General features: G+C 43.4%; 1 protein-coding gene across 8 annotated transcripts in view; it reads left to right on the top strand.

Moving 5' to 3' along the window:
- The window catches only part of kmt2cb (lysine (K)-specific methyltransferase 2Cb), a 65,300-nt gene that overhangs the window by 37,642 nt on the left and 14,709 nt on the right, over positions 1-12,949 (top strand). For 5 of the 8 annotated variants that reach the window (XM_074689165.1, XM_074689164.1, XM_074689166.1 and 2 more), the window contains 21 exons: positions 385-489; positions 597-778; positions 1,209-1,373; positions 1,490-1,596; positions 1,697-1,768; positions 1,860-2,072; positions 2,602-2,721; positions 3,002-3,127; positions 3,223-3,353; positions 4,403-4,601; positions 5,332-5,424; positions 5,686-5,733; positions 6,796-6,936; positions 7,233-7,265; positions 7,594-7,743; positions 7,839-7,980; positions 8,082-8,317; positions 8,515-8,588; positions 9,413-9,610; positions 9,841-11,763; positions 12,544-12,857. In XM_074689165.1, the coding sequence (XP_074545266.1) occupies positions 385-489; positions 597-778; positions 1,209-1,373; positions 1,490-1,596; positions 1,697-1,768; positions 1,860-2,072; positions 2,602-2,721; positions 3,002-3,127; positions 3,223-3,353; positions 4,403-4,601; positions 5,332-5,424; positions 5,686-5,733; positions 6,796-6,936; positions 7,233-7,265; positions 7,594-7,743; positions 7,839-7,980; positions 8,082-8,317; positions 8,515-8,588; positions 9,413-9,610; positions 9,841-11,763; positions 12,544-12,857 (4,772 nt within the window). The remainder of the gene's footprint in view (positions 1-384; positions 490-596; positions 779-1,208; positions 1,374-1,489; positions 1,597-1,696; positions 1,769-1,859; positions 2,073-2,601; positions 2,722-3,001; positions 3,128-3,222; positions 3,354-4,402; positions 4,602-5,331; positions 5,425-5,685; positions 5,734-6,795; positions 6,937-7,232; positions 7,266-7,593; positions 7,744-7,838; positions 7,981-8,081; positions 8,318-8,514; positions 8,589-9,412; positions 9,611-9,840; positions 11,764-12,543; positions 12,858-12,949) is intronic. The other 3 variants (XM_074689168.1, XM_074689167.1, XM_074689170.1) reach the window with 3 other exon arrangements.

Raw genomic sequence — 12,949 nt, 5'->3', positions numbered from 1 at the left:
GAGGAGCTACAACAAACTTCCTGCAGAAATTGCAGTTAATTATGTAATACAGGACCATATGGCGTTTTATTGTTTCTTGATTTTTGTCTTCAAAGTCATGAACTTGAACTGTATGAACATAATTTCACTAATATTTTAGGGGGGGTTTCATGATATCAGTGGTAGTGGTTGGAATGATGAAAAGTCAGTATTGCGGTTTGACGTTTTGGGTTGGAACCCTTGTGTTAGACAAATCACAACAGGGATCAATCAATAATGTTTGAAATGGAAAGTTTTAAAGGGGAATACAACAAACGGGTGACTTTTTGTCTTTTGCACATTTTTATTTGAGGAAAAAGGAAAACAAAAATGTCACTAACTCCTGATATCCTGCTTCCTCTTTAGGACATGTGTGTGGTGTGTGGGAGTTTTGGCCTCGGTGCAGAGGGCCGTCTTTTGGCTTGTGCTCAGTGCGGCCAATGTTACCATCCATTCTGTGTTGGCATAAAGGTGACTTCATTTAAAAGTTTGCACATCACACTTTTATTTTGCAAAACAGAAAAACATTCCTGGCAAACACAGTTGTCTGTATTTACATCCGATCGTTACTTCCACAGATCACCAAGGTGGTACTGAGTAAAGGCTGGCGCTGTCTGGAGTGCACGGTGTGCGAGGCCTGTGGCCAGGCCACAGATCCTGGCCGCTTGCTTTTGTGTGATGATTGTGACATCAGCTATCACACCTACTGCCTGGACCCTCCACTGCAGAACGTGCCCAAGGACAGCTGGAAGTGCAAATGGTGTGTAACTCTTAGATCATCTTGTCTTACTCTGCTTCACACAGAGCTGCATCATTTAGGTGAGAGGCTGTTCTCAGGTCACTAAAAGCATTGATAAACTGAACGCTGGCTTGTCTGCTGTACTTGTCAGCAACTTACGACTCGCCATTTCAACCATTTCTTGATTAATGAAATGATTACTTTATAGGTGTTACTAAATTTCTTAGTTTGAAAATGTTGTCTTAAAAAAGGTGACTTTTTAACCCAACTCATATGTGTGAAGAGAAAATCTTAAATTGTTTTGTAAACATGTTTAAAAGTGCTCTCAAAACGTGTTCCTGACAGGGACAGCAAAGCATGTTTTCTGTATTTTTGCAGCCCAGTTAATAAGTATTCATGCTTTTTGAAGTTACCTGAGTAAAATGACCTCTGTCCTCTCCATCTCCTGCAGGTGTGTGTCCTGTACTCAGTGTGGTGCAACCACCCCAGGCCTAAGGTGTGAGTGGCAGAATAATTACACCCAGTGTGCCCCCTGTGCCAGCCTTGCAACGTGCCCCATCTGCCTAGTGGACTACAGTGAAGGCACCACAATTCTGCAGTGCCGCCAATGTGACAGGTGTGCAGTCTTTCTACACAACCTGTCCACTCAGGGGAACTGGTCCCTGATAATGCTTTTCTTTTTTCATATATATACAAATTTGGCTCTTATCTGAAGCTCTTGTTTCTCTCCAGATGGTTCCATGCATCTTGTCAGAGCCTCCATTCAGAGGAAGATGTAGAAAAAGCTGCAGACAGTAGCTTCGACTGCACAATGTGCCGAGCTTTCAAGACCACTAAAGGTGGGAGCACATTTTTTTATCCTGAAGTGTGCCAAAGCACTTTATTCACTTGTTTCTGCTGTGTTTTAAATGACTTTTTTGTCCTGTGTGGCTTCTATAGTTGTAACCAAGGCCAGAGACACCATTGAGCCTGCAGTTATGACGCAGATAGTCACAAAGGCTAAAGAAATGGGTAAGTTCGGAGCTATAAATCGAATGGATTGTGGAGGAAAAAGTAGACTGTTTTCTTTAATACTTATAAGATGTCTTGTTTTTTTGATTAGATCTTTCAAGAACCTACACTCAAGATGGAGTTTGCTTAACAGAGTCAGGACTTTGCCAACTGCAAAGCTTGTCGGCCACAGCATCACGGCGCAGGAAGCCCAAACCCAAGCTGAAGCTGAAGATCATTAACCAGAACAGCGTGGCAGTGCTTCAGGCTCCTTTGGACCCCCACTTAGAGCTCTCTCGTGATGAGGACATGGAGGACAACAGAGGTAGTTGTCTGCTTGCATAATCCCCCTCTTTCATCTCAGGTTGTTAATTCAAGGCTTTTTTCGTACAGCGGTGACTTGGAAATCTGTGCCGTCTTATTTATTTGGGTGTATTAGTTTTTATCAGTGGGACTTGAGATGTTTTTAAAATCACACAAATGAACAAATAACACTTATATATTACATAATGTTATGGAAGTTTTCAGGTATAGTTCTGTAAAATTGCATTTTAATAATCGAGATGATCTGCACTTATGCCACATTAGTAATGCTGTTCAGTGACCTCTAATGCTCATCAGATTTTTTTTACCTGGTTCATGTGTGAAAAATGATAATTAAAGTAAAATGTTTGAAAGTCCCACTAGAATAGATTGTTTGTTACACACTTGCTTAACTTGATTTCAATCAGGCTAATGTCCTGCCACAGAAGGGAGTTCAGAAAGAATTGACCTTTTTGCTGTGTTGAGGGGCCTGGCTGGGGTTTTCTCTGCAGCAGGGCTGTCGCTCGTCATCAATGGTCCTCTCTTTGCAGAGGCTGAGCTCCTAGATTGTGAGGCCAAGTCCGACTCGAGCCTGGAGCGAGAGCCGGCAGAAGACGACTCCAAGGGGGCCGACGGCGGCAAGAAGAGGAAGAGGAAACCGTACCGGCCGGGTAGGGCACCTGATTGAAGGAGACAGCTCCTCTGATGCGTGAAATGGTGCAGTACATGCCCGACACTGTAGCTGTAGCAAAGCACTGCCATCTCTGGGCCTCTGATTTACTGAGGGCTCTGTCTAGTGTTGCTGAGCATTTATGCTGAATGCACAGGACAATTAATAGAGCCATAAAGCCAGTACACCTTATACATATCATACTCATAGCTTGTTTGAATGTTTTGTGTAGGGATATGCTGTGTCCTATTCCAAAAAGTTTTATTCATTCTCTTCTCCAGGCATAGGTGGGTTCATGGTCCGCCAAAGGAGCCGGCCAGGTCAAGGTCCAGCCAAAGCCAAAAGATCCCTCTGTCGAAAGGACTCCTCTGGCTCTGTGTCAGAGATTGCAGTTGGAAAAGATGAGGGTAAACTAATCACATACGCACCATCTTTCTCTCCATTCATCATCCTTCAGCTGTCATTTAATGCCTTGTATTGTTTTGTTTTTTTTTAATTATAGGATGGTCAGAGACTTTGCCTGATACTCCTGTGGACGAGATGCCGCCTGGACCAGAGGTGCCAGAAAAAATCAAGAAGCGCTACCGAAAGAAGAAAACAAAACTGGAGGAAGCTTTCCCTGCCTACCTGCAGGTATGTCGCCAAGCTTATCTTCTGGTAACAGTGATAGTTGTGAGGTATGGCCTCACTAGCTGTGCTCATTTTTCTGGGTTTGCACCACCTACCTCTGCCTGTCTTAATGTACCCTCTCAGATATGAAGCATTTTGTAAACATAATGGAATTATTTCAAACAACCAATTTATATTAAATAATTTTGTTTTAGAACATTTATATATTTTGTGCATTAATTTCTATAAATAACAACAAAGGCACATTTTTCATACTGCAAATTGTGGAAGAGGACCTCCCTTTCAAAATGAGTCATTTCATTAGTAAAAAAAGCTCATTTAATTAATTACAAATTATTTCTTTTGTTTTACTGTCATGCTTTTTATTTGCACTGATTTTATGCTCTGGTCTGTCCAAATCTTTATTTAACTGCTCATGGGAAGGTTTGGAAACCACTGAAAGAGCTTATGTGCCTGAAGCCTCTTAGCTGAGTTTTAAGGAAGAGGAAAAACCTACTGGCAGTCACCATTCTCTGATGGTCCTCTTTAAATAATCTCTGTTTGGGTTGAGAACTGACCCACAAAAGCATAATTCGAGATGACTTCAAGGTCTCTTGTGTCCAGCTGCTATCTCAGTGTCACCTTCTGTTGGCCAAAACATAGATCTGTGGTGTGCATTAAGCTGCCCACATCTGTCACTCCTGCTCTTTATCCCACTACAGAGAAAGGGATTTTGAGTTTAACCTAAAGGTCCAACACAGTGAAGCATATTTCATTAATTATTGAGATAGCAACGCACCGTGCTTTTAATGTCTTGGTGCGACCGGCAGCTGCAGTTGCATGTCACCGAGGATAGTAGGTGACTTGTGGAAATAAGTGGTTGGGGGAGGAAGGTGCTGACAAAAGTGAGGTCAGCAGCAACCTCTGTTAGTCCCACAGCTGCTCTGTTTCAGCTCCTTCACTTCTCATGGGCTTTCAATGTGTACGATGATAAGAAATGGCAATCTGACTTCTCTGAAAAAGGAAAAAGCGGCCTTTGAGAACTGACCAGTGCTTTGTGTCGTCATGCTCAGGAGGCCTTCTTTGGAAAGGACCTCTTGGACAAAAGCAAGCAGAGCAGGCAGCAAGGGGTCGAATCAGGTTTACTGGAAGAAGGACAGAGCCAAGTGGAGAGGAGGCACCCCACCACCACCGGCTTCCTGGACCCTTCATCAGCTCCTTTGCTCAGCGCCTCCTCATCATCGCTTCCCAACAGACCAGCAGCAGCAGCACGTATGTACTCAAAGCAAATGTGTCTTTACACCTCTTGTCCTGGAGAAGTGATTTACTGTAAGTGATGCCTTTGACTAAATTCTACTAAAAAAGACTGAAAGGAATCAGTCTAGGTGCTGTGAAGGCCAGAAACAACAGGGTATCTTTTATCTTTTATTTTTTGCATATCAGTATGGGTTATTCCATGCATTCCTTCTTCTGTCTCATTTGCAAGTATCACCAAATGAGCGTTTTGTCCCTTTTCATTCTGCATGACAGAGGTCATCTAAACACACGTTAAAAGCCTGTTCCAGCCCTTCATACAAGATCAAGATGTCAAAAGTTCAGATTTGGCCTGTTGCATTCACAAACTAGTTTGTGCAGCATTGTTTACAACACAACTACATAATAAAATTTGAACTACTTCTACATAAGATACAACGGGAAATTTCACTTCCAGTTCTTTCCCAGCTGCCCTCTTACTCTGTACCATTGCTTTTTGATCAGTGTATTCTTACATAAGTTTAGCATGTTGGTCTACCTCCTTATATGATGCTTAACAACTCCCTCATCAAGAAGAACAAAGCTGAAGTAGTTTAACATCATAGATAAATTAAATCAGTTGGCCAAATATTTCATGTGGTTCCAAGTCACATTTTCATGTCCGTTCAACATCACCATCAGTTATGATTTTTGACAGTTTGGTTTCTTCCTTTTTGTTTTTGTTTCTACCTTTTTTCTCCATCTACAGAGACGTCTGAGGAACCATTAGTTGATCTATCTGATGTTCTGAACTCTGATGCAGACATCTTGGGAATGCTGGGAAAGCCAAGCAGTGACTCTGGTGCGTCATGTATCTCACAAGTGGTCACAGTAGCAGGAGTTTCCACCTAGTCGTGGGTTTACAGTTGCACTTCATGAATTTCCCAAACAGCAAGATTAGTGTGCTTCCACCACTGAAGTGATTTTGTTTTAATGCCACATTCTTTAGCAACACTTCATCTTTGAGTTTACCTTTTGTTTGTTTTGCATTGTCCAAAGCGTGGTGTGCTTGTGCTCTCATCACTGTTTTTCACTCATTTGATCTGGTTTTGGGTTCTTGTAGGTCTTGATTTTTGCTCCTTCCAGGTTGACAGCTCACCTCCTCCTTTTGGTAAGGGTGCTATGGCCTACTAATCCACTGCTTTAGTGCATTCTTCCTCTCTAACAGTGTGTGTCTCTATGAGTCTGCATGTATTGAAGCTGCTCTAACTTAGCTTCTCATCTATTTGCGGTTGTTTTAACACTCATAACTTGCTTTTTACTGCTTACCTAAACTCCTGCACAGTATTCACTCCTTTTTGTGGTAGCCTGTGTTAATCTGACTTTTTCAAAGTGTGAAAGTTATTCTTCATAAACAAGGGAGCTCATTTACTACACCTGGATCAAAGATGTTTGTGAGATGGCAATGAAACAATGTAGCAAAGCCATCTTGGTATAAATGAGAAGTAAAAATCAAGTGGAAGAAAGGAAGCCTTGGCAAATGTCTGTCCACTTACTACTATGAATGTTGTCTGTTCTCAGTACAGTGGCTGTAAAACAAAAATCACTCCAATACATGGCCCTCACGTCAGTGCTTACGTTGTTCGTTTAATGTCCTATGGGCAAATAATATTTCATTTGGACACAGATGGCCAACTAAAGGTTAAAACCATCCTTTGGCCTTGTTTTGACAGAAGTTCAAAAGGAATGGAAAATAAAGGCAATTTAGAGAACAGTAGCAGTATTTGTCTAGTTATATGGCGCTCTTGTATAAATTCAGTTTAATCTGCCCACAGTGTGGTAATCAATGATTATAGATGTTTTCATGGATCTGATCAACAGTTACAAAAGGCAGCAGTGAAACCTACAGTAGTGCTTAGGGCATTTAATAAAGAACAAAAAATAGCTTTAGCAATACTTTCCAGCAAAACACTGAAGTCTTTGTGTACCTTTCTGAAAGTGAGTGACTTGTATAATCCCTGAACCCCTTTGGAACCCAGGAGAGCTGTAATTGTATACCACTTAATCTGCTGTGATTGCTTTCCACAGGCTGATAAAACAATAAACATGTTCCTACCTCAAGTTTATATCAATGATAATCTTCTCGTGCGGATATTTGTTGGTTGCTGTGGGTCTCTGTGGTTGCACATGCTTGTTGTGATTTGTTTTTGTATGCCTGTGTGTGTTTCTACAGCTGGTCTAGACATTGGGCCTCTGACAGACGGTTCCCCAGTGGCGCCTCAGTCTCAGGCCGGCCGAAGGACACCTCGAACACTTCCAGAAGAGCCTCTGGACGGCATACTCAGCCCAGAGCTGGACAAGATGGTCACTGATGGTCAGTTTGGAAGACTTAAGATCTAGACACTTTTAGTTATTTGATAGTTGGTTTAAATTCATCTCATGGGGGTGGAGGTATGGCTTAGCGGTTAGGTCTTGCATCACATGATGGCCTGGGTGGTAATCAAACCTTTAGCCTCTTTCCCGCTTGTCAGTTCCAAATCTCACCCTGTTCCTGCCCTTTCCACTTCCACATCTCTCTGAATAAAGGCTTAAACATGGACAGAATAACACTTAAGAAACAGAAACACATAAACCGTCATTAACAATATCTTCCTTTCTTTTTTTTTCCAGAATCGATTCTCAGCAAACTGTACAAAATCCCAGGTTTGTGGTTTAAACCTTTCTTGTAAGAAACAGTGAAACGTGATCTTTTTTTATCTTATACTTATGAATGTGGCACTGAGTTCTCCAGGCTTTTTTTTACATTTCAATGAGATAATCTACACAAGTCTCTAAGAAAATCAGTTGTATTCTAAAGTAAATTTAATAACCTCTATTTTGTATTGGTCATCCTTTAATTTCCGTTTATTAAGGTGGACAACATATTGCATCACCATATCTGTAGCAGCTGATAAGATAAAGGAAGGTTATTAATCTTACCGTAATAGATTTTATCAGCACACACAATATTTATTACTCTGATATGTTACAGAACTGGAGGGCAAAGATGTAGAAGATCTCTTCACAGCAGTGCTAAGCCCCAGCACAAGCCATCCACCTCCCCCACCACAGGTGCCTCACCCCCAGGGTCTCGGGCCCCTTCCTACAGCAGCTGGCACTAGCATGCCTCATCCCAATGCAGGTATATTTTATTGCACTCTGTATTTGGAGAAGTTTCACCTGTGTTTGGTAAACTATGATGGTGTTGAGTGTTTTATCAACTTCTTGTGTGCACAGGGAATCCAATGTTTCCAAGAATGCCAATGATCAACGGTATGATGGGACCAAACCAACGCTTCCCAACAAATCCAGGAGCAGGTCCTTGCATCCCAGAAAATTTCTCCCCCCTCAACCGTATGCCTTTCACTGACAATCCAAGGTAATGCACTACCTCTGTTCTTTAACTGTTAGATTATTCCACAGCTGAAACAAGAATTAGCTGGACTAGAATGCTCAGCTGTTTTTTTGTTTTTGTTGCAGAGAAAGAAAGTTCAATCAGATGCCACGAGAGGCAGTTGGTCAGTGGCCCTCTTCTGCCCATGGCCCTGGCCCTGCACCCCCTGGATCTCTGCCGGAGGGGGAGACCGAAGCCATGTCGAATGCCCAAAGGAGTACACTCAAGTGGGAGAAAGAGGAGACACTTGGAGAGCTCGCCACTGTAGCGCCTGTCCTATATACCAATGTCAATTTTCCAAATCTCAAGGAAGAATACCCAGGTTGGTAAAAGGTTCTAAAGCTTTAACGTCTATTCCCTCTCTGTTGAGTTCTTCAGGCTTCTTTCCTGTCATTTTGAATTTTCTCTGGGTATTTGTTTGGGTGTACCCACTGCACTCTGTCAGTCACACAGTACAAAAATACCTTGTGTATGCTGTTAAGACTGTTGGCATGACAACTTCTCTCTTTCTTTCAACAGACTGGTCTACAAGGGTAAAGCAGATAGCAAAACTTTGGAGGAAAGCTAGTTCGCAAGACAGGGCCCCATATGTGGTAAGATCACTAACACTGTGTAATGCACCTTTTTTTTTCATTGTATTTCAGAGTCCCAATCACTTTGATCTCCAGCAGTAATCACACTATCACCACCAGTTGCACAGGTGTAGACTTGATCACACCCTGTTAATTTAAAGTGAGATTTGAAATCCAGCCATTCTGTCATCCAGTTGAATTAATTGAGACGAGACTCCCTGCTCAGTTAGAATTCACCATGGTTCCAGTAATTAAGATCATGAGAAGTAGATTTTTCTAGCAGAGGCAAGTCTCAAAAACCCAGCTTTGATTACAGTGTTCCCTGTTTCATTGGTTTCAGGGAGTTTTGCTATCTGTTAGCTGAAAAAACTTTGCTGTGATGGCCTTTTTTTGATATCCAACCAAGCTATGGCCAGGCAACTAGAAAGATCCCTGTCTCCCAGTAACATAATGATAGTATGACAGTATGACTACATGTCAAGACCATGGAGTATGTTTTTCTAGCCATACCACTCTTATAGGTTATCAAAGTACTCAAGCCTCATAAATAGTCAGCTCTTATTGTGAAAACATTTTCAGTCAAATGGGAAACTTTTTCCCAATATCAGTCCTTGAATTTTCAGTCTGAAAGGAAATCAGTGTTCATACACAGCCCACATAAAACTAACTGGGAGTTCATTTTTTGATACACACACATAACCTGGAAATATTGTACCTGACTTGTATCATATTAAGATATTGAATCAAAAAGAGACTTTAAGAGATGGTCTTTTCCTGCAGTAGTGTTTAATATACTAATGCCTGTTTTCTTCATGTTCTGCACCCGTGATTGTTTTGCTGTTTAGCAAAAGGCAAGAGATAACCGAGCAGCCCTGCGAATCAACAAAGTCCAGATGTCGAATGAGACGGTGAAGAGGCATCATCCACAGCAACAGCCTCCTGAGGTGTTTGATCCCAACATACCACTAGACACAGAACTGCTGTTTAAAGACCCTTTGAAACCAAAAGAGTCAGAGCATGAACAAGAGTGGAAGTTTAGACAGGTAAGAGTGTATGCAATGAAGTCAGGGAATGCAGCGGCAGGTCCACTTTATAATAAGACAGCTAAGAAGTGGTTTAGTAAAGCTCCCTAAACAACTGCACTGTCCTCCACATTAACCCTGATGACATTGGTGGTTAGTAGGTCCTGTTTATATTTGGCCCATGAGACTGATATATTCCACACCCCTTTTGATATTTAACCCCATTTCTCACTTCTGTGTCCTTTCAACAGCAAATGAGGCAGAAGAGCAAACAACAAGCCAAAATTGAAGCCACTCAGAAATTGGAGCAAGTAAAGAACGAGCAACTTCAGCAGCAGCAGCAACAACAACAGGGCAACAGCCTTTCTGATGGAGATGGCAACAACAGTGGCAACCAGAGCCCAGCCTCACAGCCCAGCAACGGCAGCTTGTCTCCCATGCAGCAAGTCAATTCTAAAGAGGGCTTTGCAAGGCCGCAACTCCCAGGGACACCCACTTCGTGTACTCCAGAGGATGTGTTCCTGAGACCCCCTCCTCCCCCTCCATCTGGCCCTTCCTCACAACCCCAGTCTCCCCAAGTATTCTCACCTGGGTCCTCTGGCTCCAGACCGTCTTCTCCATGGGACCCATACGCCAAGATGGTTGGGACCCCAAGACCACCAACCCTTGGGCCAAATATGTGTCGCAGAATGGCTACAGAATCTGGAAAATCCCCCAACTCCTTGGTGGATCAGCAGGACAGAGGGAGGCCCTCTCCTGCTCATGAATCTTTTGGCTCCCCAACATCCATGAATGACCCATATGCCAAACCTCCTGACACCCCAAGGCCAACTGGGGAAATGGACCCTTTCCTTAAGCCCATGGGACCCCCCAGAGTGAGTCAGGCTGCTCAGGGAAGGCCCCCAATGGGATCTCCAGGCAGGGACCCATACTCAAGACCCATGATAAGAAATGAGGCCTATCAGCGCATGGCTCAGAACAGAATGATCTTGTCTGACCCTTACTCAAGACCTTTACTCGCCCCAATCCCAGGAAGTAACGAGTCTGGCTCGGTCCCCTTGTTCAAAACCCCCATGCCCCCTCCTCAGGCTCAGGACCCTTTCAACCGACCAGGGCCACATCAGTCTGACAGATTCTCCCAGAATCACCAGAACGACCCCTATGCTCAGCCTCCACACACCCCAAGGCCATCAGGGAAAGACAACTTCACCAGTCCTCCTAGAATGGGCCAGCATCACACTCAGGGGCACACATTTGTCCAGCCAGGGCCCATGAACCAAATGTCAAGAAATCCTTACGCTCATGCACCTTCCACTCCGAGGCCTGACCACTTCACGTACGACCCCTTTGCCCAGCCTTCTGGCCCCAACAAGCCAGATCCTTTCTCACAGCCAACAGGTAACCAGCGCTCCATCAATGAACCAGGTAATCAGCCTCGCCCATTTTTTGAGCCCTACGCCAGACCTCCAGGCACTCCACGTCCACACGACAATTATGGTCAGCCCTCAAGCACACCCAGTCCATCCTCAGACCCTTATTCACAAGCTCCTTCAAATCCACGACCTGGCGGGATGAACCAGTTTGTTCATCAGTCACACCCTGGGCAGAGGATGTCACCTTCCCACTCAGTGGATCCTTATGCTCAACCACCTGGTACTCCAAGGCCCTCAGTGGGAGAAAGGTTCTCCAAGTCACCAGGCAGCCAGAGGGGGCCAATAGAACCATTTACTAGTACACCTGGAACATTAAGGTCAGGGAGCAGCGACATGTTTTCCCAGCCTGGGGCCCCTAGGCAAATGCTCAATGATCCATACTCTCAGCCTCCAGGAACCCCAAGGCCTGGACCAATGGGAGGCCAAGATCCTTTCTCCCCACCTCAAAGCAGGCTTCAGGAGAACTTTCCTCATCCAGGCTCACAAACACCAAAACCATCTGGTGTGTCCGAGGATGGATTTACTCAGTCACCGTCCAGAAGACCCAGTCAGACCCCTGGCCATGACCCCTTTGAACAAGCCCCCATGACCCCTCATCCAGCATCTACAGAGAAAATTGAACTCAAAGATCAGTCAGTTATGGGCAACAATGGCGTAGTCCCTCACGACCCACAAATGCCCAGTGCTTCCTCTGAGGCTCAGGGTGTTGCTCTGGCTGAGACTGAAGAAAGACTTAGACAGGTAACTGAATTTCATTTTTACAAGTTTTTGATTTATGTTTGTCAGCTTTTTTTTAGATCATGTGTTAACCTTTTGAGTTTGGTCATTATAACCCACCTCACATAAACATAACATGCTTCGAGTATATACCAAAATAGTCATAGATAAAATGCTGAATCCGTCCGGAATACAACATACATACTAAACAAAAGGAATTAAACCCCAAAAATCTAATAGATGGATGAATAAATCAGAAATAGTCATCAGTCGTCTGAATTGAACACAAACAGGTAGACTCCATGCAGCCAGCTGCCAAGATAAAGGTTGTTTCGTCATGCTTCACTATGGAGCTTCCTCATAATAGGATAGACAGTACCTAATGGATTTCTTAACAGACACAAATTATAAAGATTACTGTCTGGACTGAAAAATATTTTTGTTTAATATCACTAATTTTGAATTTGAATATATAGCATATCATAACACGATTGGAATATCATAAGCTTCCATGATCTAACCTTCACTCGAACCTTTATAAATGGTTAATTTGAGTATCAGAACATGAAAAATACAGGTATTGAAGGATTTGTTGGATTTAAAGTTTAAAAATTGCATCAACGTAAAAAAAAGGACCTTTGAATTTCTTTGCTTTACAGTGCCGTAGAGTTTAAAAAAAAAAGGCCATAATTGTCTGACAGTCTCTGGGAAGCTAAAATTAAGGTACCACTGTTCAGTAACCACTGCCTACCTACATTCAGTTTTTAAAGGTTAAAACTTGTGTATGCCTGTTGTGTTTTGTAGCGACAACGAATAAGAGAATTAATCCTCAAGCAGCAGCAACAGAGGAGTGCCATTCGACAGGAGAGGGGCCCTCAGGATCCTTCTGGTAACATACCCTTAGGAGCACCCCGACCGTGGCTCCAAGAGGCCCCTGGGCATCCAGGGGAAATGTTTAACCGGCCTCCTCCACCATACCCTGGACAAGGACCCATGAGAGGGCCGATGAGGTTTCCTGGACCTTTTCCAGGAGATCAGCGTGTCCCTTTCCCTAATGAAGGACAAATCCCTCGGGGCCCACATCTTGGAGACCCTAATTTGAGACATCAGGGACCAAGGTTTGGGTTTTTAATCATACATTTTTTTAACAAAACATTTCAGATGAATTTTGAAAATGTAGCAGCACTGCACAAACCCAGGAAAGCCTCAT

The sequence above is a fragment of the Halichoeres trimaculatus genome, unplaced genomic scaffold (genome assembly GCF_033239565.1).
Source record: "Halichoeres trimaculatus isolate MK-OKI-2021-1 unplaced genomic scaffold, fHalTri1.1 fHalTri1_scaffold_15, whole genome shotgun sequence".
Classification (NCBI taxonomy): Eukaryota; Metazoa; Chordata; class Actinopteri; order Labriformes; family Labridae; genus Halichoeres; species Halichoeres trimaculatus.
The sequence above is the reverse complement of the archived record's forward strand: the minus strand, read 5'-3'. Positions and strand labels throughout refer to the sequence as shown.